Source organism: Pteropus alecto, unplaced genomic scaffold (assembly GCF_000325575.1).
Source record: "Pteropus alecto unplaced genomic scaffold, ASM32557v1 scaffold146, whole genome shotgun sequence".
Lineage (NCBI taxonomy): Eukaryota > Metazoa > Chordata > Mammalia > Chiroptera > Pteropodidae > Pteropus > Pteropus alecto.
In genome coordinates, this window is record NW_006442107.1 from 13,708,866 (window position 1) to 13,732,235 (window position 23,370).

The 23,370-nt window shown below is 41.2% G+C and overlaps 1 protein-coding gene across 1 annotated transcript in view; it reads right to left on the minus strand.

Moving 5' to 3' along the window:
- FHOD3 (formin homology 2 domain containing 3) overlaps positions 1–23,370 on the minus strand; it is a 421,374-nt gene that overhangs the window by 221,385 nt on the left and 176,619 nt on the right. The window contains 2 exon segments of the mRNA XM_025038715.1: positions 12,017–12,122; positions 18,754–18,821. Of these exon segments, the coding sequence (XP_024894483.1) occupies positions 12,017–12,122; positions 18,754–18,821 (174 nt within the window).

Consider the following 23,370-nt stretch of genomic DNA (forward strand, 5'->3'; position numbering starts at 1 on the left):
GCTGGATGTGGCTTCAGAATCCTCAACAGAATGCTCCAGAAAGTCACCACCGATCAGTTTATGTTGGCTAAAGAAATAAACTAATTTTCCAACTGTGTTCTTGCAGCTTGTCTTCAGTCAAAAACCACTTTCCTATAACTCTTACTCATTGCTCCTAGTCTGCCTTCAAAAGCAACAAGTTTGTCTCTTCCTCCAAAAACAACCCCTACGTATCTAACTACATCTAAACTTATCCCCCCTTAAACTCTTGCAGGCTCAAGCCCAGCCCCAAGGACCAGGTGACCTGGGCAGGAAAGGAATAGCGCTCTTTTCTGGAATGATCAGGGTGACCTAGTAGTGTGCCAGGGAAATCCAGAGCCAAAAAGGCCCTGGGGTTGAGTGTGTGCAGTGGTGGCCATGCAACACTATTCTTCCTGCAGGAACTGGCTCCACAAATGAGTCAGGCCAACCTAGCTCAGGAGTGGCTTCGGGGGAGTCCATTTTTAAGGAACTGGGGAAAGGAAAGGCGGGGAAAAGGAAGTAAGGGATGATGTGGTTGAGATCATGAGGACACTGAAAATCAAATCAAATGAAAACGCTTCCCATCACACGTCATCATTTACGGCTGTCTCCCCATTCCACATCTCCTGACCATGCATGCCCAGTCCTCAGTATAAAGTATGCACTTACCCACAATCGCTCAGAAAACACTCAATAAGACCCAGACCGAGCTCTGGGACATGGCTTTATGCATTCCATACACACTCATTCATTCACTTAATTTTTTTACTCAAATAGCTATTGAATATCTTTGAGGCATCAAGGAGCAGGCTGAAGCTGGGGCCACAAAGGTTATGACGACAAGTCCTGCCACCAAGGAAATCATGATCCATCTGTTTCAGAGACAGGTAAATAATGTATTGATACAGAACAGGCTATACAGTATAATCTATTTTCGTATATATTTTATCTGCAGAAATCATGACATATATACCATCTTGATCTACAGGACCAGCAAAATTATCAAAAAGAAAATTCAGTAATTTGGCATTTTTTTCTAAGTCCCCAAAACAAATCAACATGGGCTATAGTGCCTCAGAAACAAAAAGATCTGGTGAGGTAAAGATTCAGATTAGCAAATCCAGCGTCTCTCAAGTTCTCAATACAAATCAGCCACTTCCTCAGGTATCATGAAGTCTCTTCCTTACAGACATTCTATCATTCATCTATTCTCTCAGCCAATTTTTGCTGAGCTCCTAAAATGTGCCTGGCATCAAGAATGGAAACTGACATGCAGGCGGCCAAATATGGTAGAAGGAATTAGCCTAGGGTCTCTGGCTCATAGTGTATGCTCAACAAATATTTATTATCAGTGAGGTAAGTGTCAAGACCAAGGTATACACAGAGGGCCAAAATATCGAGGGGCAAGGGAAGGTCTCCTGGAGAATATGGTATCTAAGCCCCATTGTGAAGACAAGCAGGAAGGAAGGGATAAAGTGTGAACCAGGAGAGAAGGGCCTCGTAGGCAGACACCAAGGTTAGAGAGAGGGCTGAAGTGGACTGGACAGATACACTAGGGCAGGACTGGACAGACACACTAGGGCAGGACTGGACAGACACACTAGGGCAGGACTGGACAGACACACTAGGGCAGGCCTGCACAAAATTACAAGGGCTTGTTATTATTCTTGTTGTTGCCATTTGGGGGGAGTCTGCAGACTGACTTGAATTTCTGGAGGGATGTGACTATACAGAATGCAAGCTGAAAATTAAAGAAACATCTAATTTCTTCTAGGAATGAGTCAAGCTAAGATTAAATTATAATTATATTAAGTTAAACCATTCGACTTTGCCATTTCTATAGGTAAAAAATGGTCAAATATCAGCAATTTCATATAATTGGGTCTAATAATGCTCCAGGCTGGGGATAATACACAGCTAGGTCTGCCTAGCTGTGTATTGCTTTATAAAGACTGCTCTACACAAAGTATTTCTGTTACTACCTAATGCTTGCTATATTCAACAGTATTAATTGATTTTTACTTTAGAAAAATTAAAACTTGAAAGAAAAAATTATTAATCCTAAGGCAAACTTACCAACAAATAAGCATTCTGTAATTATAAGGAAAAAATACCTTGAAGGGGGTAAGAGGGAAAACCAAAATCATGTTTAAAGCTAAAAGTATCCATCTAGAGTTAGAAACTGAAGGCGAATATCCTATTTGCTGCCAAATGTGGTGAGGAGCTCAGTCGTGCATGTTGCCTGCCTCACCTGTGGTGTATCCCAGCATGTGACTCTCACCTGAGAACCCAGAGGAAAAACAAAAAGCTCTTTGCCCCCTTCGTAGGTCAGGACCTGGCTCTGGCCCTCTCTGACTTCCTCTGGCAGGAGCTCTCTCGCCCACCTGGCAACCCACATTCCTGCACATAGCTCGGCAGACTGAGGGGATGTCAGGTCACAAACCACAAGCAATGATGATTCAGATAATTTGGCACTTCCAGAAAAAAACAACATAACAAGAAGCTTCCAAACCACCAATCTACCCAAAAGACCCACAAGAAGCATAATTGGAGAAGAGATTCCACGAGCCTTGAGACTAGAAGTAGCCAACCACATACCACTGACTCTGAGGGTCCAGCTGAATACACCAGAGACTACAGCAGGCCCATGAGAAACACTGGGCCCAGCTCCCAGCGCCCAGCGCCCAGCTCCCAGCTCCCTGTCCTGGAAAACGTGGTGCTGCAGAAATAAGAAAGTTGGGCAAGTCTATGGTACCCCATGGTCCGAGCAGGAAAAGGGAGAAACGTGAACTGCCCCAGCATGAGTCCAGTTTTGGCCCCTGTGGCCGAACAGACTGGAAGATGAAGGACACAGGTACAGCTCTCAGCTATCCTCAGAGCCAGCTTTTAAAGAGGGGTGCAGGTCTGATGCAGTGGGAATGGAGGGGTAGTAAAGGGGCCACAGAGGGAATACTCAGCACATTCAGAATGCCATTTCTGTCACCATGAACCAACAGCAGCAGCAAAAGTGACTCAGCCTCCCTCCCCAATCTGGGCAGACTGTGGCTTCCCTGGCCATGACCAAACCCTTCAGCAGGTCTGCAGCTGGTTCAACCTGGTGGCCACATCCCCAACCGCGTGCCAAGTGCGTGAACAGAAAGGTCAGGCCGACGTCTAACACATCAGAGCACAGAGAACATTAGATGCCAAAAGCAGAGGTTTCAACAACTATGGGAGAAAGAAAAAACAAACAAACACGACATGAAGACCATATCCTCCGCCTCTGAGTGGCTCAGCTTCTCCAGCCCTCCCCAAGCCCACAAGCCACAGTTGGTGAATGCCCAACACTGAAAGACCAAGTCTCCACTGGACATGGACATGCTCCTAGTCCAGTGCTCAAAGGAAGAGTTCCAAACATGTAAATACAAGGAAAGGCGGCTAACTCTCCCTCAGAGAAAAGGGACTTTTTTTCCCCCCACAGAAAACAGAAAAATAATTTATTCCAAAAGATGGCAGAAATAAGAAATTCAAGCTGAAAATATACTTAGGTTTAACTGTGTTGGGGCAGGTCTTCCTATGAACTTGCTCTCTCGTTGGCTGCTGTGCTGGAGTCTAATTGTCGTGTGATGGCTTTTAAACACTTTGCTGATTCCCACGTCATGAGCAGGCAGGAGCCATCTTCAAATCCGCAGGTTCCAAGACTTACTGTGTTTGCCAAGTGGTTGCCACAACTGAGGAACCCAGGCCCCAAAACACAAGTGTCCCTGACTGAAGCAAAACAAACCCAAGATAACATTCCCAAACCAAATTTACAAAATAAACAGGAAAATGACCCAAGAGAATCCTCTCACTCTATCATGTGGTAAATATCAAGGCCCGATTCATAAATGAATAAACAAGAAAAAAACAAATACAAAAACTCCACGGGAGGATATGTATAAAATTCTGTAATGAAAGGGAAGGAAATGAACATTGCACACAAGAGTTAGATGAAGAATAAATTCTTAGAAAGGATTTGTCCCAGGACATGGAAGTGTATGCAAGCAATAGTTTTTAATGGTGTCAATTCCTCCCAAATTAATTGACAAATTTAATGCAACAACAACCAAAATTACAAAATACTTTATAAAAATGACTATAAAGTTCATTAGCAAGAATAAGTGTGTCTCAATCACAGGAATGACAAACATTATGAAGAATGATCACCCCGGCCTGGGGTAAATGAGCAGAAATGGAGAACACAGATGGGAGCATAAATTCACATATCTTTTCTGGAGGGCAATTATTCAACCTAAAACAAGATGAAAGTGTACATATCTTCCAATCCAACAATTCTACTTCTAGGACTTTCACCCTAATAACTCCCAGTAATTAGGAGTAATATCCTAATAACTCCCAGAGATTTTTGTGCAAGGATGGTGTGTCAGTCTGCTGGGGCTCCATAGCAAATAGCAGAGACTGTGGGGTGTAAGCAACAGATATTTATTTCTCACAGTTCTGGAGGCTGAGTCCAAGGTCAAAGTGTTAGCAGGGTTAGTTTCTTCTGAGGCCTCCCTCCTTGGCTTGTAGATGACCACCTTCTCCCTGTTATCTTCACATTGTCTCCCCCTGCACAGGGCTGCACAGGTTTGCACAGGTCTGTATCTTAGTCTCTTCTTCTTATAAAGACACCAGTCATACTAGATCAAGACCCAATGACTTCATTTTAACTTAATTGCCTCTTTAAAGGTCCTATCTTCAAATACAGTCACATTCTGAGGTATTGAGGGGTTATAACTGCAACATATACATTTTAAATATGCATGATTCAGCCCACAATAGGTGGTTACTGCATTGATACCATTGATTATTATTGAAAATAACTGTCATAGCTACAGTTCAGTACTATTAGACTTTTCTTTAGACTTTTAATTTTCACAACACTCCTATAAAGTAGATATGATCTCCCTTTCACAGGTGAGGAAGCTGCTTTTAAAGAAGTTAAATAATTGTGCCAAGGTCTAGGTGATGTCGAAGTCTAGACAGCTTCCAAGGTCTGTGCTTTCACATCATTCCCTTCCAGGAAACATGGCTGACGGCATATGGAAAAGACTCCTCATTTTTGTAAAAGGCATGTGCGAAGAAAGCACGTGCACCCGTGTGTCAAAAATGGTGGACATCTTTGTTCAATGGGATTATGGGTGATTTTTATGTTTTTCCTTTTTATGCTGTTTGCTTTCAGACAACTGTATGTTCACAAATTACATAATAAAAAATGATAAAAAGAATTTCTGTTTTAAGAAAAATATTCACATCACTCAGTTTTTATGCAATTTTTTTTTCAGACATGTCTACCTTAGGCCACCTTTATTCCACTGGCCCTTACCCTCTGACACTTATCTCTGGGCCCCGCCTGGACCTCTCCTTTGACAGGTAGACCCTAAGGACTTTCTGTGGTGGATTCTGAGACTTACAATTCAGAACTGAGATGAAATCCTCACTGTTATCACATTACAAGTTCGATCGCCTACTCTGTTTCTCAAGCTTGGCTGTTCAGACTATAAGACATCACTGTCTATGTGCTGACAGGATGTCTATCCTCAGATGATCATGTAAGGGCTGGGGTTGGAGAGGAGGCAGAAGACAGTGCTGAGCTTTTCAAATACTGAGAAAAGCCAGGGTTGGAGGGTGAGGGGATAAAAAACGTATTCAGGTTGGACTTGAGAACCAAGTTTGCAAAGTAGCAGTAACATCACAACTTATGTCCAACTGTAATAAAGCTAGGTTCTTTTACTTCAGACAACTGTAATTCTCATTTCACAGATTGTGATGTCATTAGTCAGAGGTCTCAAACTTATATGCCTATGAGGCATAGAGGCAACAAAGTGGAGTGACCCAGGGGTAAACCAAAGGGAGCCGTGGGGACTGTAGCAAACAGAGCCCATGTGTCCCATGTAAAGGGGGCGGCTTCTTCCAACTCCAGCTAATTGCGGCCACACAACAATGAAGATCCTGTGCAGGTTCAAGCTTTCAGCTTTTCGAGAAAAGCCAGAAATCCATATTTTTATGTCAAATCTCCCCATTTTTAACTGTTCATAATTATTTAAAATATTTTAACACAGTAGACTGGGCAAATGAAATACTCCAGGTTCAGTTTGTGACAGCCAACAGGATTCCCAACTGGGAATAGTCCCTGTCACTCTGACTCAGGAAAAGAAGAGCCATCAAGGGAGGAAGGATGCCATCTGCAACACTGGCCTCAACCCCCCCTGGGGTGGATGACAGCACTACTAGGACACTGGTGCAGTTGTGTCATCCACACCAAAGCCGGGCCATACGGCACCATGATTAAACCTAATGTCCTGACCGAGCACAGAAAGCTCATGGCAAGGGGCAGGAGAGAGGAAGGTTTCTCCAGGCAGCTGAGGGCACTCCAGGACCAGAGTCAGGGGATCCAGGACAGTCAGGCCAGGCTGTTCGGCAGAAAACACGATAGCCAAGGACTTGACCTCAGCTCAGGAAGTAAGCAGCACCCCCTCCTGTTCCCATCTCCACACTTTGGGGCTAGTTTGAGCTCCTCTCTGCCCTCTCCACATCTATAGTCTGAACTCAACCTCTGCTCTCCACCTTTGCTCTGAAATGCCAAAATACAAGTACTTTAAGTTCTTCTGAGATGGAGGATGTTGGTTTAATTACTATTTGATCATTCTGTACCACTGCCTGCTAACATAAAATCTCTCTATGCTGTCTGTTATATTTCTGTTCCTGGTGACGTAGATGCCGACAGAAACCATCTGTCCAGAAGTCCTGATCCTTATTAAGAGACTGCCTAATATGCAAGGCCTTTTTTTCCTATAGTGGAATATAGTTAAGTGATATTTGGCAAGGCAATAAATTGCTCGAGTTGTAGGTTTCCAAAGAAATCTAAAATCTGGATTAAATCTCTCATTTTTAATGTTGACAACCACTAAAACATTTTTAAAAACATACTATGGCAGCAAACAAAATACCTGCAGTTGTCTCCTAAAATTAAAGAGTTGAGCTTAAGGAGTTCTAAGATCTTATCCAGCTCTGATAATGACTGAGGTGGTATTTTATGATTAATGGGTAGTTTGTTTTAGGTAAAAGTATCAAATCAAATTTCTCCATGCCAACCAGCTCTTAAGAGGCAGCTTCTCTTGAGGTGCAGCCAGAAAAGGTGGCTGGTCTTACTGATTCTCCTTATCTCTTCTCTTCTCCCAATTGCACATAGTATCTATGTGCAATTTCTAAACACATAAGACAAGTGTGATACAACACATAAAATGGGGCATGTGTAGCCCCTTCCAGGAGCTTCTCCAGGGCAGGGATGTATCTTGGTTTCATTGTCACATCCCTGGGACTGACCGACATGGCCCACAGCAAAGGCTCAGTACGTGCTTGGAGAGTTTATGTTCCCAGGAATATACCACTCTAGGTCCGACTTCAATAAGAATAATTGTGAGGAACAAATTCCAGAGCAGATTTATATTGAATACTGACTATCACAAAAAAATTCAGATCATTAGCTGTAATCATCCAAGAATAATAAGGCAGATAAATATTATTTCTACATGTTGTACATTTAAGACCTCTTCCCAGGAGCCGTCTCAATTTTTGGAGAGCACTTGGCTACACCGTAACTCAAAACCTATCTTTACCTCTCAGCAGATACATCTTCTACTAAAAGCAACAGATTCTTGGGCCTTAAGAGAAGAGCTGACGGAGGGCTGAGTACAAAAATAAAAATAAATTAAATGAGATCTAGAAGCAGATGTGGAAAGCACAGGGTTCTCCAAATGCACTTGTTTCCTTTGGATCTGGGGACTTGCACATGGTTGCACAGAGTGGAGTTCCTGAGGTAACTTCATGAGGGCACGCTCCTCCACCTGAACAAGCCGCTCACATTACAGTTTGTAATATGCGTTTTTGGGTTTCGTTATTTTTTGGGTTGTTAACATCCAGAGATGCCTGCTTTATTTCTTACTAGGTGTGTAATGTAGTTTTTTTCAAACACCGTCTTGATCCAACACTGAGCCTGTGGCTAGACGTCCATCAGTTCCTCTTCTCCAGCACCCTATTAAGTCCACATCCCCAACTACCTGCCATGTCCAGCTCTTACACTCCAGGCCGTGAGTTCTCACCCTGATCAGCCAGGGCCAGCTTTAGGGCCCACTGAAACAACACAAAGTAGCCATTCCTGAACCTGCTTACCCCATGGAAGCCACAACAAAGATTCTACCTCCTGAGGACCCCCCGTTGGCCCTGAGTGGCCCTGTGTCGCATGCTGTGTCCTCTCCAGGTAACTGAGTTACAAAGCTGTAACTCTTTCCAGTTTTTCTCAAACTGTCTCTGGCCTTACCATACCTCACCCAAGATAACGTGGTTAAAATATGGTTGGACAAATAAAGAAGTAATTCAAAGGTTATCCTTGATTGGTCTACTGGCTTCCAACAGCTGATCACAACCTAAAAAAGCCTACATGATAAGTTTTCCAAAGTCAGGAAGGGGTGATTCAACATGGGGGCTAGGAAAAAATGATAGTTTCCTTATATAAAAACACAAAAGTCACGCCCCAAGAAATCTGTCATTTACAGCCCTCAGAAGGTACTTTCCTGGCATAGATTTCAGTCAAATGCATCAAAATGTGCTGATGTTTGCAGAGTGCCCTGGTTACCCCAATACTTCTGAGACTTAGCTGAAGCAGGGCAGGCATGCAAAGGCATCTCCATATGTGGAAAGCAGGACGCCTTCTCGTAACCTCAGTGAGAGTGAGCACTTGATCATTTTCCAGGTAACACATGGTAAGCCTTCTACGGAGGCTACTAGAAAACCAAACTCTGAAGACAAGGTCCAGGTGATGGCAATGAAAATGTGTAGTCTCCTCACCTGTTAGAAAGAGCTGTCTACTGTAAGGGTCTTCCCTTGGCGGCATTTTCTGCACAGCCAGAGAAGCAGCAAGTAGTTGACAGGGCTCTTCCCTGATTGTGCTTAGGCATTCTGATTCTTAAACATTTGGTAACTGCCTTTGGCACCTTTCTAATACTGATCAGAACACTGCAAATTGTTACTTTAGTGGTAAGCATTCCCTAAGGTAGCGAGTATTTTTATATAAAAACCATCTTTCATTGTGAGGAAGGACAAGTCACACAATTCACCATTTGGGACCCTGGGAAGCCATTAAGCTTACTCTGCCCCCTGCACGAGCATTTCTTCAGTTTCAGGGAAGCCCTTCAACCAGGCTACTACGTGGCTGCTCACTAGAAGGCTTTCTCAGCATGTGGCAAGCACTGGTAACCCTCAGGTCTCTTGCTGCACCCTCTTAGAGTCCAGGAAACCAGACACAGCAGGTCCTTGAATAACACTGTTTCATTCAATGCCATTTTGTTATAACACTCATGAGATGCCATAGGAACCTAACTCTTGTTTCTATCAACTAGCCTATGGGAAAATAGGTCTCATTACATGTCATTTTGCCACTGTTCTAAGAACCTATTAATGATGTTAAGTGAGGACTTACTATACTCACTCTGCCAGCCTCCCTTGCAGCTATGGCAGTCATGTGATCCAGTTCTAATCCATAGAGGTATGCGAGGGACTTCTGACAAGAATTTTACCTTCCTGATAAAAGGGAGCTGACCACAGCTGGCAGAGCCCTCCCTTCTCCCCAGCCTTATAATGTAGATGAATGTAGATGTTTACACTGATGATTACTCTATAAAAATGCACATATACATTACACTCCTATATAAAGGTTGGAAGAATAAAGATAAACACATAGATTATTATAATATTAATTCTATAGAGGTTCATATGTGTGTACTTTTTAATGTGCACACCCACTGAAGAAAACTTCTTTTTGTAAAGTTAAAATGATGTATACTTCAAACATAACTATATATATATACACACACACGCGTATAGACATATATGTGTGTGTATATGAATATATGTGTGTGTAAATATATATGTGTATACATATACATATACATACACACATATGTATATGTATATGTATATATGTGTGTATACATATACATATACATATGTGTATGTATATATACATATGTATATATGTATATGTATATATGTGTATATGTATATATATGTATATATGTGTATACATATACATATGTATATATACATACGCACATACATATATGTATATATACACATGTGTACATATATATACATATACGTGTGTGTGTGTGTGTGTGTGTGTATACACACACTCATTTTGGACCCATTGTTCAGAATTAGGCCATTCTAGGTATATTTCCTTCCACATGGTTCAACTTATGAACATCCATAAGTGACCTGAAAAATAAACTAGAGGAAGCTCTCCCACCCTGATTTCTATGCCTTCCCCTACTTGGGATATTAGACCAGAGTGAATGGAATATGAGGATGAGAATCAAGACTTGCTCTGTCTCTTCAGACATAGAAAGACAGCTGCATTTGGAGACATCACAGCAGGACAAAGTGTATGGTTAATTTGTCAACACATACCACAAAAGTTTTCATATAAATGTTTAATTATATTGGGGACAGTATCATAAAATTCACCAAAACAATCCCTGTGCCAACAACTTTTAATGAGGATCTACCACACAACCAGGAAAAGATTAAAGGTCAACTAAAGGAGACAACTCCCCCGCCTCGCAAACACCACGGACTGAAAAACCAGAGGTTGAGAAACTCTTACACGCACATATTTGGCATTCATCAAAATGAATTTAAAAAAAAACTAACACTGACTTGAAAATACATCCTTTAAAAATTTTTTTTAAGTGAGCCCTAAGTTTCCTCTTTTACTTCTGCCTTTTGTTACAGTGGCTCTCCAGGAACAGGGAAAAGGAAGAAGCTCTCAGAGTTCAATGTGCCAGGTAGCAACACAGAACATAAGGTACCTTCTCAAGTAAAACAAATCAGGAGCCATAGGAGACTGTTCCATTTGGGCTGTCTCATTCAACTAACCATGGACGCTTGACATTAAATCACACGTTTTGTGTGTTTTTCCTTCACCCAAGGGAAAAGAAAAGGAGGGTTTTTTTTCTTTATATGAACACAGAACACGATGTGGGGTTACAGGCACACAGAACACGTTTTTTTCTTTATATGAACACAGAACACATTGTGAGGTTACAGGCACACAGTGCAGAGGGGGGGACAAAACTTCCTTCAGCCTTGATGTGCCCCAGTGGCTGGTCATGGCCATGCTTGACCACACATTAGAGAAAGTGACTTTATTAGCCAAACGCTCCATTTCCTTGAGTCTTGAATTTTTCAGTTGCAGAATGGAGATGATATTAAACTCTATTAAATTTCTCTTTTTATAGGCTAAAACTGTTGATAGCAGAGGTTTCAGATGGTCCAATCTAACAATTCCTGCTTTGTTATTCATAGGTCTTTTTCACAGGATCAAATAAAATTAGTTTATGTGAAGGTGCATAAAAAACTATATGAGAAGAGCATTAACTTTATGAACTGGAACAGTAATCAGTGCTTTGAACTCCACACGTGCATTGCTTTATAAAAAATGAAATTATAAGGTAGATATCAGAGTCATGTTTTATAATGTAAATTCCTGGATGCACCCCAAACCTACCAAGTCAGGGACAAGAGGACCTGGTGAGGACTATGCACTTCTGACAAGCAACTCCCAGTGATAACTCAAGTTGGAGAAAATACTTTTTCCAGGAAATAAATTGGCCTCTTTGGTTTTGAGTGGCTTTCTGCTGAAAGGCAAGATTTACCCAAGTCCACTTAACGTGTCTCCTTACCAAATAAGAGAAATTATAAAGAACCTAGAGCATAGTACGTTCTTTTTTCTTAATAACCGGAAGAGATTTCTTATGAAAATCAGTAAAATTAACTCAGTCACTAATTACTGAAAATTGACAAAACCTGATGAAGGTGTCATCTTTCATCACCTTACTCCTTAATCCAAGTCTTGTAAAAAGCTTATTGAAGTTCCTGTAGGGGACCCCAGATCTCCCTTGTAGCAGGGGCTGGCCGCTCCATAGCCTGTCATACTTACCCCTCAGGATGTAGTTCTGATAGTTCTGGTCTGCCTCAGCTCCCACCTTGATCAAGCAGGTCAGACCTTCAGCCACGACAAATTCATGCACCAAATCCTTGTCATCCTAGTGAGAAAGAGGGGTGGGGGGAGAAAGAAAGACTTTAAATACCATCCCAGTCCATCCTCCATCCAGGCTGTGCTGTTAAAACTATGTACAAGCCTTTGAAGCCAGACCGACCCCTAAAGACTGTTCTGCTCTATTCAAATGAAGCATCTTAACTGTTGCCAGAGGAATTTTATAACCAATTTTCACATTGTTGTTTGCCAAAGACCAATTATTGCCTTCTGGGCAATCTAATAAAGATAAAGCAAACGAATCCCCTGTCAGGAAAATTTATAGTGTTCTGTTTTTCATTCTTCAGAAATCACCAGGCTCTGCTTCCCCACAGGTCCCTAGGGACTGGCCACATGAAGCTCACTGGGTTTTAACAGGAAACATTTGATAGCAGCACAAATCATCAAGTGAAGGATTCAAAGCCTCTCATGTGTCCCAAAGACAGTCCTTTAGGATGGCGGCTCCCAAAATCTTACAAATGGTATCAGAAAGTAAGAAAGCTGCCTCTCCACCTCCTGAGTGGGAGGCAGAGAGCAGAACCAGCCAGTTGTGTATCTGGAGCAGCCACACTACCCCTCAGAACTGCCATTTGTGACAACATGGATGGATCTTGAGAACATCATGCAAAGTGAAATAAGTGAGACAAAAAAAGCTGAGAACAATGATTTCACTCATATGTGGGGTATAAAACTGAAAGCGACAAACAAAAACTCATAGACACAGACAACAGTTTAGTAGTTACCAGAGGGAAAAGGAGTGGGGAAGAGGTAGATAAGGGTAAAGGGGGTCAAATACAGGGTGATGAAAGGAGATCTGGTTTTGGGTGGTGAACACATGACGTAATATACATATGGCATATTATTGAATTGTACACTTGAAACCTACATAACTTTATTAACCAATGTCATCCCAATAAATTTAATTTTAAAAATTTGATTTAATTTAATTTAAAAAGAGCGACTTTGGTCTGCCTGCAGACCTGATTGCAGAAGGCAGGACACAGAAGAAGCCTCAGGAGTCATCTACTCGGTGGTTCACAAAGAGGTCACCAGACCCACGGGCAGTGAGAGTGTCACCTGTGAACTTACAGGACAGGAAACTACTGTAGGACCAAGTGACCTGTGCTTACCAAGCCATCCAGGTGATTCTGAAGTGCTCAGATAGGTCTCAACCCTGACTCCTTTTCTCCAGGATCATCTGGGAGCTTAGAAAGGAATAGGAAGCAGGACTCTCCTGAGATGGGCTTAAACCAGAATTTCTAGGGTGGGAGAGGCCCAGTCTTTGCTATTAAAGCCCAGGAAATCCCTAAAGGCCAACCGTTTCAAGAACCAATGATCCAATCCTACCTTCTCCTTACAGATAAAGACTCAAGAGTGGCAAATCTTTGGCCAAGATCACTTATGTCGGGTCGGCCCTCAAGCCTAGTCATCTTCCTGTAGTAGCCACTTCTATGGAGCTCTAGGAGAGGGAGTTTTCCACTACTATTTCAGGAGATTTCCTCAACTGGACAGTGCCTTGTCTAAAATGCAACTAAGATCAAACTGGAACATTCGTCCTCGATTATAACGACAGAAAAAAAAACCCTCAGTGATGTAAATAGTAAAAAGCTTAATGGAATAATGAAAGGTTATTCTTATAGGAATGGTCAGCAACCATGGTTTATCTCCAAAAAGAAAAAATAATTTAGACAAACTGGCATAATTCTCTAGTCTCTATGTAAAATCAGCCCCTCATTTAGACTTTATGGCATTTTCCAATTATATGGATGGAGGACTTGAGCTAAATGTGGGCAGGCCAGGCCAAGGCTCCCTTTGAACCAAGAAAGCACTCTCAGTGTTCAGAGGGCGCTCGGGGGAGGCGGGGGCGATGCTTGTGCCCTGAAGGTAATGAGAGACAGCTGTGTTAACTCCGACTTCAAGATAATCATGGCTTTGGAAAGCAAGAGAAAATGGGACAATCTCATGAGTTTTTGGAAAATTACTTTACACTCACATGTATAAAGGAAATAAAAAATAATTCTCTCTCCATCCATATCCTTTTCCACCAGCATATGTGAAAAGTGAACATTTAGATGAGCTCATGTCTAGTCAGAAAGTCTTTCCAAGCATGTAACAAATGTTTATTACTTTAACTAAAACTAGATTCACACATGACTTCATGGTAAAAAAAGTGAGAACAAGCTCTCAAGAAACCACTCAAGCTAATCACTAATATTAATATAGCAGAGTTGACTGTCTGGCAAAGGCACTCGGAAAATGCACTGGACAGAGTAGACAGTGTTTATAAAAATAATTCAGAACTCTAAAATGTACACACACATGTAGATAAGGCACTTAGGAAATAGAAATTTATGGGTAATAAATGTGAAGAGCATCTTCCAAACTGGCAAATTTAAACACATATCCTAAAATATATAAGCACTAATAAATTATTTTTTAAAACACTGGTTTCTGACTAGAATGATAAGTGATTATCTCCGCATTTCAGAATTTTCTATAATAACCACGTGGTAGTTAACCTGTGATCATTTTTTAATGCCAGTTAGTCAAAGAATATTCAACTCAATTCATATAACCAACGGCTCTAGTATTTTTTGTGTGTTTTTTATTTTTTGTTTTTTGTTTTTACTCCCTTACAAGTCTAGTTCCAAAAAGAACCTCCACATGTAGAAAACACAGTTGGTGATGGAGAGACAGGCTCGTGAGTGAGAAAGGTGATCTAGGGCCTGGACAGATGGCAACCTGTGTAATCCATTCAATTCTCAATATATCCTTGCTCTGTGGTTTACAACTATTTTGTGCCTACGTGGGTGGTCTTCCAAACAGTTTATAAACTTCTGATAGCAAGCAAATCCCAGACATCACATCATTTAATCTATAAGTATTCCAATATGCATCTCTAAAATAGGAACTCTTTCAAATTATCTACTCATAATTAAAAAATTAATACTTTCTTATGTTATCACATGTCCAGTCAGTAAATTTCTCTTACGTTGTTTTGCACAATTTGTATTAAGATCCAAATAAGATCCACATGTGGCAGTTAGTTGATATAACTTTTAAATGTCTTTTAATTCATCTTTTTTTTTTTCCTTGAAATGTATGCATTGAAGAACCTTGGTCATTAGAGACAAGGAAGACTGCAGACTGAAGATTGTAGGGTAGCCCACAATCTGGGTTTTGTTGATTACACTCTTGTGGTGTCGTTTAACATGTACCTCAGACCTAGATCATTTATAAGCTGGTGACTGCATATAGAGGCATGATCGGATCCAGGATTGATTTTGTTGGCTTGACCACATCGTTGATGATAGCACATGATGGAGCACATTATATCTGGTTGTATCTCATTTCCATCACCTCGGCAGCTCTTGATGCTCAACACCTACATCCATTAATTCAGGGACTGCAAAATCAGGATATTCTAATTCTATCATTCCTTATTACTTATTAGCTAGAATATTTTTATAAACAAAACTTCCCTTCACTACTATTTGTCATCTTAAAATGTATAGGGAAAGGCAAGATAAATAGGAGATTCTAAAACTTTACTCATTTTCAAAATAATGAGCTAGTTCACTAGTATCTTCCCATGGTAATCAATCTACTGGATTTTTTTCTAGTATTAGTATGAACTCCTTAAAGCAAATTTACTTAATGTGTTTCAATTCACTGCAATTATTATCCTTAATGATGTTTATACCATCCCATCTTTAGCAAGCCAGTAAGAGACTCTTCCCGGGTTATTTTGGCAATAATCCTAGAAGTATTTGATAGCTTCCTTGCTATCTATATAAAATGTTCTAAGTTTATTTTACACATTTCCTGCTCCAGATTTAGAATCAGCTATTCCAAATAGCTCTGGTTCCTTTCAGTATTTTAAGACCACAAACCTGTTGCTAGTGGTGTTTTTTGCTAGTGGGTTGATCATTCCTTCTAGTCCTTTTCTATAAACAGAGCTAAAACTATGCCCGTTTGCTTGTTACAATAATATATACCATGGGTTCTATCTAATTTTTCCAATTCAGCAAAACAGAGTTTTTATCGTCATCTACCTTTCTACCTTCTTTCTCCAATAGATCAAGAATCCTATTCCCTAAGAACACTAAGAATGACAAGACTGTGACATCACACACACACACACACACACACACACACACACCAGTCTCAGAATAGCAACACCAATACTACCACCACCAATGTGATTATTGTAAACAGTTCATTTTGTGTATATGTGTGGTTCTTTCTGTTCTTAGGGTATATCTTATTCAAGATGCACAAATTACAGTGTTTTAAAGTCACTTAGAATAGCTCTTCTCTGTGTGGTTCTGCCACCAACTGGATACTCAACAAGGCAAACACAGATTTTGAGGGAAGTCAAAGCTGAACAATGGAAAGAGCAGAGGGACAGAGAGACTAAATGAGTTAGGGTGAGGAGAGTCATGAACATGGCCCTCTGGTGGCGCAGTATCAGTCCAGCCCCACTGCAGTCAGGGATCTGAGTTCCAAAGGAGGATGTAATGGAGGGTGAAGAAGTTTTTCTTTGCTCAGCTAAGGAATAAGGAGTCGCAGATGGATACATGGGAAGTGGAACTTTAGGACAAGTAATTAGTCAGTGAAGCATTTACTAAATTAGAGACAAGAAAGACTGAAGACAGATATTTGGTTTAACCAGTCCATTCGTCCATTGCTTAAGTGGCACCAGATGCTGTGCAAGATCCAAGGACCCAACAATGGAAACCAGGAAGCTCCCAGATAACCGGACTCAGAGAAGTACCCTGAAGTATCTTAAGTTCTACACTAGACATAAGCGCAGAGGACATCAGAAGTACTTTGAGGGACCATGACTATGGTGAGGGGTCATTTACAGGAGAAGATACCAGGAGAGAAAATGAGAGACACAGAGAGTGGATGGAGGGGGGGGGTGTGTGTGCAATGCATTCTGGGATAAAAGCGATAGGTCCAGGGGCAAAGATGCAGAACAAAGAGGGCGCAGCTTACCCGAATGCAATCACAGGTGAACTCAAGATGCAGCCAAGAGGTGTGCGTGGAAGACAGATCCAGAGGGCCTTAATGTTATACCGAGCAAAGATGCAGAATAAAGAGAGCGCAGCTTACCTGAATGCAATCACGGGTGGAACTCAAGATGCAGCCAAAAGGTATGCACAGAAGACAGATCCAGAGGGCCTTAATGTTATACCGAGAAATCCATGTGTAATCCAGAAGGTTATATGGAACCAGCAAGAGAATGACTTCCTCAAACCCCTCTTGTGGGAAGCTGAAGAATGGATTGAGTTGGGGAGGACTAAAAGCAGCAGTGCCCATGGACAGCTGTTGCAATTTCTCCAGAAGAAACGGCCTGAACCAAGGCAAACCCCAAATCCCTAGGCATTTCTGAAATATGCACCCTAAAGGCAAAGACATGACAAGTTTACACCTGTAGCTGTCGGAAGAAGAGAAAAAAGGACTCATCTCCAGAAATGTTGACAGTGTTGTGAGAAAAATATGAAGGCATGATTGAACAAGTTTAAGGAAGGATGGAAGGACAACATGCAGATGGGAGGGACTGTTGGCCTGTCTTTTTGCCTGCTCCCTCTCAGACAGGAAGATACCCATGAAGGGGACTGCCACTCTGGCTAGAACTATTCCTGACAAAGATAATTTAAGGATGTATACAGGATGGGAACTGAAAAGAATTGGAATATGCCCTAGAGTCCAAAACTATAATGGAAAGAATGATGAACCTACACGGACACAGGCTCAACACAAATGTCACCTTCTCTATGTAGCCATCTCCTGATCCTGCCCAGGCACAGCAGCCTCGTCCTCCTCCTCTGGCTTTGTCCCTCTCCTCTGCAGTCTCACACGAGTGATAGTCTTGGAGCCCATATGCATACCTGTCCTAGCCCTCTTCACTAAGCTCATGACTTTCTCAAGGCAGAGACAGAGGGAAGGCTTAGGAGAGAAGGATGAGATGAAACCAGAGAGACACCTGCACATGGGCACAAGGAGACATGTCCACAGCAGCATGGATTATAACAGCAAAACACTGGAAATAAACCAAACTGCCAATAGAAAAATGAACAAAGCAACTTGGGCTTCATTCATACAATGGGATATTTACTTAGAGCTATGCCAGTCATGCCTACATCTATCCTGCTCTCAGTAAATAAGCTGAAGTATGATACGTGCAACATGATAACATACATATAAAGTTAATACAAAAGAGTCTAACATATTGCTGGTGAATATTCAACATCAGTAAGGAAACACACATGGTCATGACAAACATCAAAGTCAACAATCAGCAGCAAGGGAATCTGGCCGTGGGGTGGGGAGCAGGTGGTTGGTCCTGGGGAGCAGAACACAAGACTCCAATTAATGCAGCAGGTTTTTCTTTTTTAAAATCTGAAGTAAATATGGAAAATATTATGATTTGATAAAGTTGCCTTTACTTATTATGTCTGAAATATTTGATATGGTAAAAATATTCTCAACTGATATTTTGACTTAATTTACATTATAATCTAAAGAGATCTTTCTGTAATCAATAAAAGGTATGGATTTGCCTATATCTCGTTCTGCAAGCTATGCAAATACAGAACCTAAGAGCAGTTTTTTCTTTCTTTTTTTTTCTTTACCTGAAATATCTGCTTCAGAGAGAAAAGGGCCCTTCTTAAATCTCGCCCACTGGAGTTGTACAGTTTTTCTGAAATAAAGAAACAATATATAAAATTAATGAAATTGACTCAAGGAATAGTAAAAACACAGAGAGGATATGAACAATTACAGAATTGCCACTGGAAAGGTGAGTAAACAGAATCCATTTCATTTAGCATACAGACTTTACCTCCAACAGTGCAACAAACAGCCTGGTCTGTTACAGGTGGCACGAAAGTGTGGAGGTATGAGTTGTAGAGAATGACGTCCAGATTTGCACCCTCAGTCCCCAACCTCCCTCTCTCCAGATCTCTATTTCCAGCTACGTATATACTATTACACTCGATGGTGTACAATATCCAGATAACTAAACCTGGCAAAACAGAATTCATCCTTCCACCTCCCTCCTTCCTTGCCTCACGGCCCCTGCACCACCATGCTTTCTGCAGCTGGGCTCAGAAAGCTTTGCGGTGCCTCCTTTTTTCTGGGGTCTGATGGTCATCTCATGAGACCCAAGGGCAGCATGGTGGCTCTAAGGACTGACTGGTTCCCTCTATGACAGCCCTCTAGACAGGAACCCAGCTTCAGCTCTGCCTGCACCTGAGCTCTCACTCATGTTCAAGGATGGGTCCTGGCTCCGAGCAGGGAAGCTGGAGGAGTCCTGTCTGGATAGTCTCTGACTGCAGACTCGCCAGCTTCTACAACCCCATGTGGACTCCATGGCAGCCAAACACTAAGGAGGCTTTGGGGTCAGACACCATCCTCCAGACCCCAACCCCACAGAACTCTGCCTCTGAGATTACCAGCTGTGCGTTAAGTGTTTGGTTCATGTTTTCAGGGTGTATCTTTTTCCATCCTTTTATATTTAACCTACCTATGTAGAGTTTCCCATTGATATGGTTGCAGCTTGTTTTTCTCCAACCTGAAAATCTCTGTCTTTTAAGTGGTCTGGACTTTTAAACAAATCTGGACTGTGTTTTTAACCTCTAGGATACCACAAATGACTCCTATGTAGCACTAGAACAGAAGACCCTCGGGGACCCTTTGATGAGAAATACCCTTGTACAAATGCCAACGATATCTTTGAGTGATGCCAAAAAACTCTCCTCTTCCTTTTTCGCCATGTATTTTAATTAAACTACAATTTCTATCCAAGGAGTAGGTACTTTGCATTCTAACTGACTTTAATTTTTAAAAAATATTTATCATTATTCATTTTATTTAAATAATTTTCTCTTCCAAACAAAGCTGAATAAAAAAAAATAGTATGGTTCCCAAATAATTATTTCTTTTCTATGAGAAAATTATCACTACAGACACAAAAACATTCACAAATTTTAATGTAGTTTTGTTTTTTTTTTTAAATATTAAAGCTCAAAAGATCAGCTAACCTATATAAGAATATTATGTATTTCTACTGAAATGTCCTTTAAAACACTCTGCTTTTCAATTCCATAAACCATAAAGTCCTAGGTAAGGTCTAGATCGAAATTCTTCCATCTGGCATCTGTTAAGTTGTAGGGTCTTTTTTTTATTTAATTTGTTTGTTTGTTTTATCTTTCATTAAAGTGACAGGAAATGAAGTTTCATTTTTACGGGCAAAGAAATCCTCTCCCAAAGTACTGCAACCTTCCTTTTTTCTATGCAATCAAAATTTTTAACAAATGTCATAAGTTGATCTCTATATCATATGAGAACAATACTGGAGTCATCGTCATTGTGGTTGAAATTTAAATGACAAAATATTAATTCAAAGAGATATTACTCTAGCGTACTGATTTTTGGAAAAAATAATTGATATTATCTCTCTACAATGAACCAATATCGTGATGTAAAATGAAATAACAGTGCTTAATTAAAACTCAAAATTGCCATCAACTTTAAAAAGATAGTGGTACCAAAAAGCCTCTATCTCCTACCTGACTTGTTCTGTCAATTCTTATTTTTATTTTTTCTTAAATTATAGTTGACGTACAATATTGTATTCATTTCAAGTGTACAACAGTGATCAGACATTTACATACCATACGAAGTGACCACCACGGTAAGTCTAATAACCATCTGTCTCTGTATATAGTTATTACGATTATTAAATATATTCTCTACTTTATATACTACATCCCCATGACTAATTTTATAACTGACAATTTGTACTTCTTAATCCCCTTCATCTTTTTCCCCTACCTTTACTTCCTCCCATTTGACAATTATCAGTTTGTTCTCTGTATCTATGAGTTTGTTTCTGTTTTGTTTGTTCATTTGTTTCGTTTCTTAGATTCCACATGTAAGTGAAATATATAGATTTGTCTTTCTCTATCTGACTTATTTCATTATATCCTCTAGGTTCATCTATGTTTGCCACCAGTGGCAAGATTTCATTCTTTTTTATGGCTGAGTAATATTCTATATATTCTTTATCCATTCATCCATTAACGGGCATCTAGGTTGCTTCCAAATCTTAACTATTGTAAATAATGCTGCAATGAACATAGGAATGCTTATATCTTTTCAAATTCGTGTTTTCATTTTCTTCAGATAAATACCCAAAAATAGGATTGCTGGGTTATAAGGTAATTCTGTTTTTTATTTATCGAGGAATCTACATGTTGTTTTTCATAGTAGATGCACCAGTTTGTAATCCAGCCAACAGTGCCCGAGGGTTCCCTTCACTCCACATCCAAGCCAACACTCATTGTTTGTTGATTTATTGATGATGGCCAGTCTGTCAGGTATGAGGTAACAACTCATTTTGGTTTTAACTTGCATTTCCCTGATGATAACTGATGTTGAGCATCTTTTCATGTGTCTGTTTGCCATCTATATTAGGAAGAATTAGAGATGATGGATGTTTGTAAGTGGCATATAATTTGTCATTTTATGAGAGGCACAATTCTTCCTAGTAGAAGAGGAGCCAGCAGATGTTTCACCACGTCAGATATTACACCAAAACCAAAGACTGCTGCTAGCCCTTTGATGTGGCTCAAGAGTGGCCCACACAGGCCAAAGGAGAAGCATTCCTTCCCACTGCCCAGGTCCTGGCTTCTTTGCTGCTGGGCTAGCCACGCCATGGGTGGCATGGTCTGCAGCTTTAACTGCTGGGGGAAACTCTGAGTTGAGGAATTTAGTGTTCCATTTGTGTCACATCCAGGTCTCCCCATACAGAAAGTCAGACTCACCGTGGATGTGTAGGCCTCTCCTTCAGTTTAGACTAGAGTGTAAAGGACATGGAACAGAGCATGGTCTGTTAGCTTCCCAAAGGTATGCTCGATGTCACTCATGGATGTATTTGCTATTGAACATCAATCACTCCTTCTTTAGAAGTAGCCTGTCTATGCAGAATTCAGCTGTGATTCTCAGTCCTGGGTTATATGGTAAATGCAAGGCTTCCTTGATGCAGGATGACTGATTATCTTGGTGCTTCCTTGTCCTACCATTAGTGTCTGCAGAGTCTGTGTTCTCATGTGTCCTCATCACCCTCCCCCAGGTCTTATCTGCATGTCTGTGGGCCTGTGTGTGCAGGTGGGGGTGCACATTTGGCTTCAGCCTGTGGATAGTGTAGCAGAGCTTGGAGATCCTCTGACCCTCCATCTACCTCCGATATGCTATGTAGACAGTGCTAATGATTCCCACATGCCAAGGGAGGGGATTCCATGTGTGCATACTGCCTGGAAATCAGGCAATGCAAAAGAAAGAAGACCCCAAATGCAGAGCAGGGGGAGGGGCCTGAAGCCCACCCTATGCCAGCAAGAGAGGAGCTCCAGAGACTTCACTTACATGTGAACGTCACTCTTCTCCCAGGAGTTCAGAAGTTCTCCCCTCTTTCCTTTGTCTACTTTTTATGAACACGCGCCAATGAGGGTGGTGCAGCCCCATCCAGGGAACAGTGCACGGAGAAAATGGTTCCTGCCACCCCAGACTCAGTTTGAGAGTGCTAAGTCAGAACATCAGGGGAAAGGGTGCCTGAGTGACTAGGAAGTGAAATGTGGACCCCTTCCTGGAGAATGTCAAGAAAACACAACAATAAAACTCAAAGTGAAATCCTCATGTGTAAAATGTAGGGCTAGAATCAGATTGGAGTCCCAAAAGTTTGCCATTCTCCTGAAGCTTTGAGTCTGCCACATGGGAGATATGCAAAGAAGGCCCCACTGTCACCAGCACAGCCTCTGAGGGGCGGCCAGTAACTCGGGCTGTGGAGGATCCATGGAAGATGCAGTGTCGGTTCCAGCAACTGGGGAGAAGTTGGGGGTTGGGGGGTGGATTATATATCCAGCCCAGCCTGTGCTTGGTGAATAAAGGAATGTGTGTGTTTATTCTCCCAGCCTTTTTCAAGCTGAATCTACCCAGAGTGCAATCATTTCTGTGGTGTTAGCCTTTGAGTAAAGGGCAGTTAAGAGTCTACATTTGGTGGGGAAAGACGTGTAATCAAAACATCATCCGTTAAAGTCTTCATATCTGCCCTCTCATATTTTCTCTCTCCATGGTTCTTGCCTTTTAAAATGAAACCTGTTCCTTTAAGAGATGCAATTAATATATTATACTTTAAACTAGCTTATAATAACAAGGAGTAGAGGGCAAATTAGTTAAAGGCCATTGGGAAC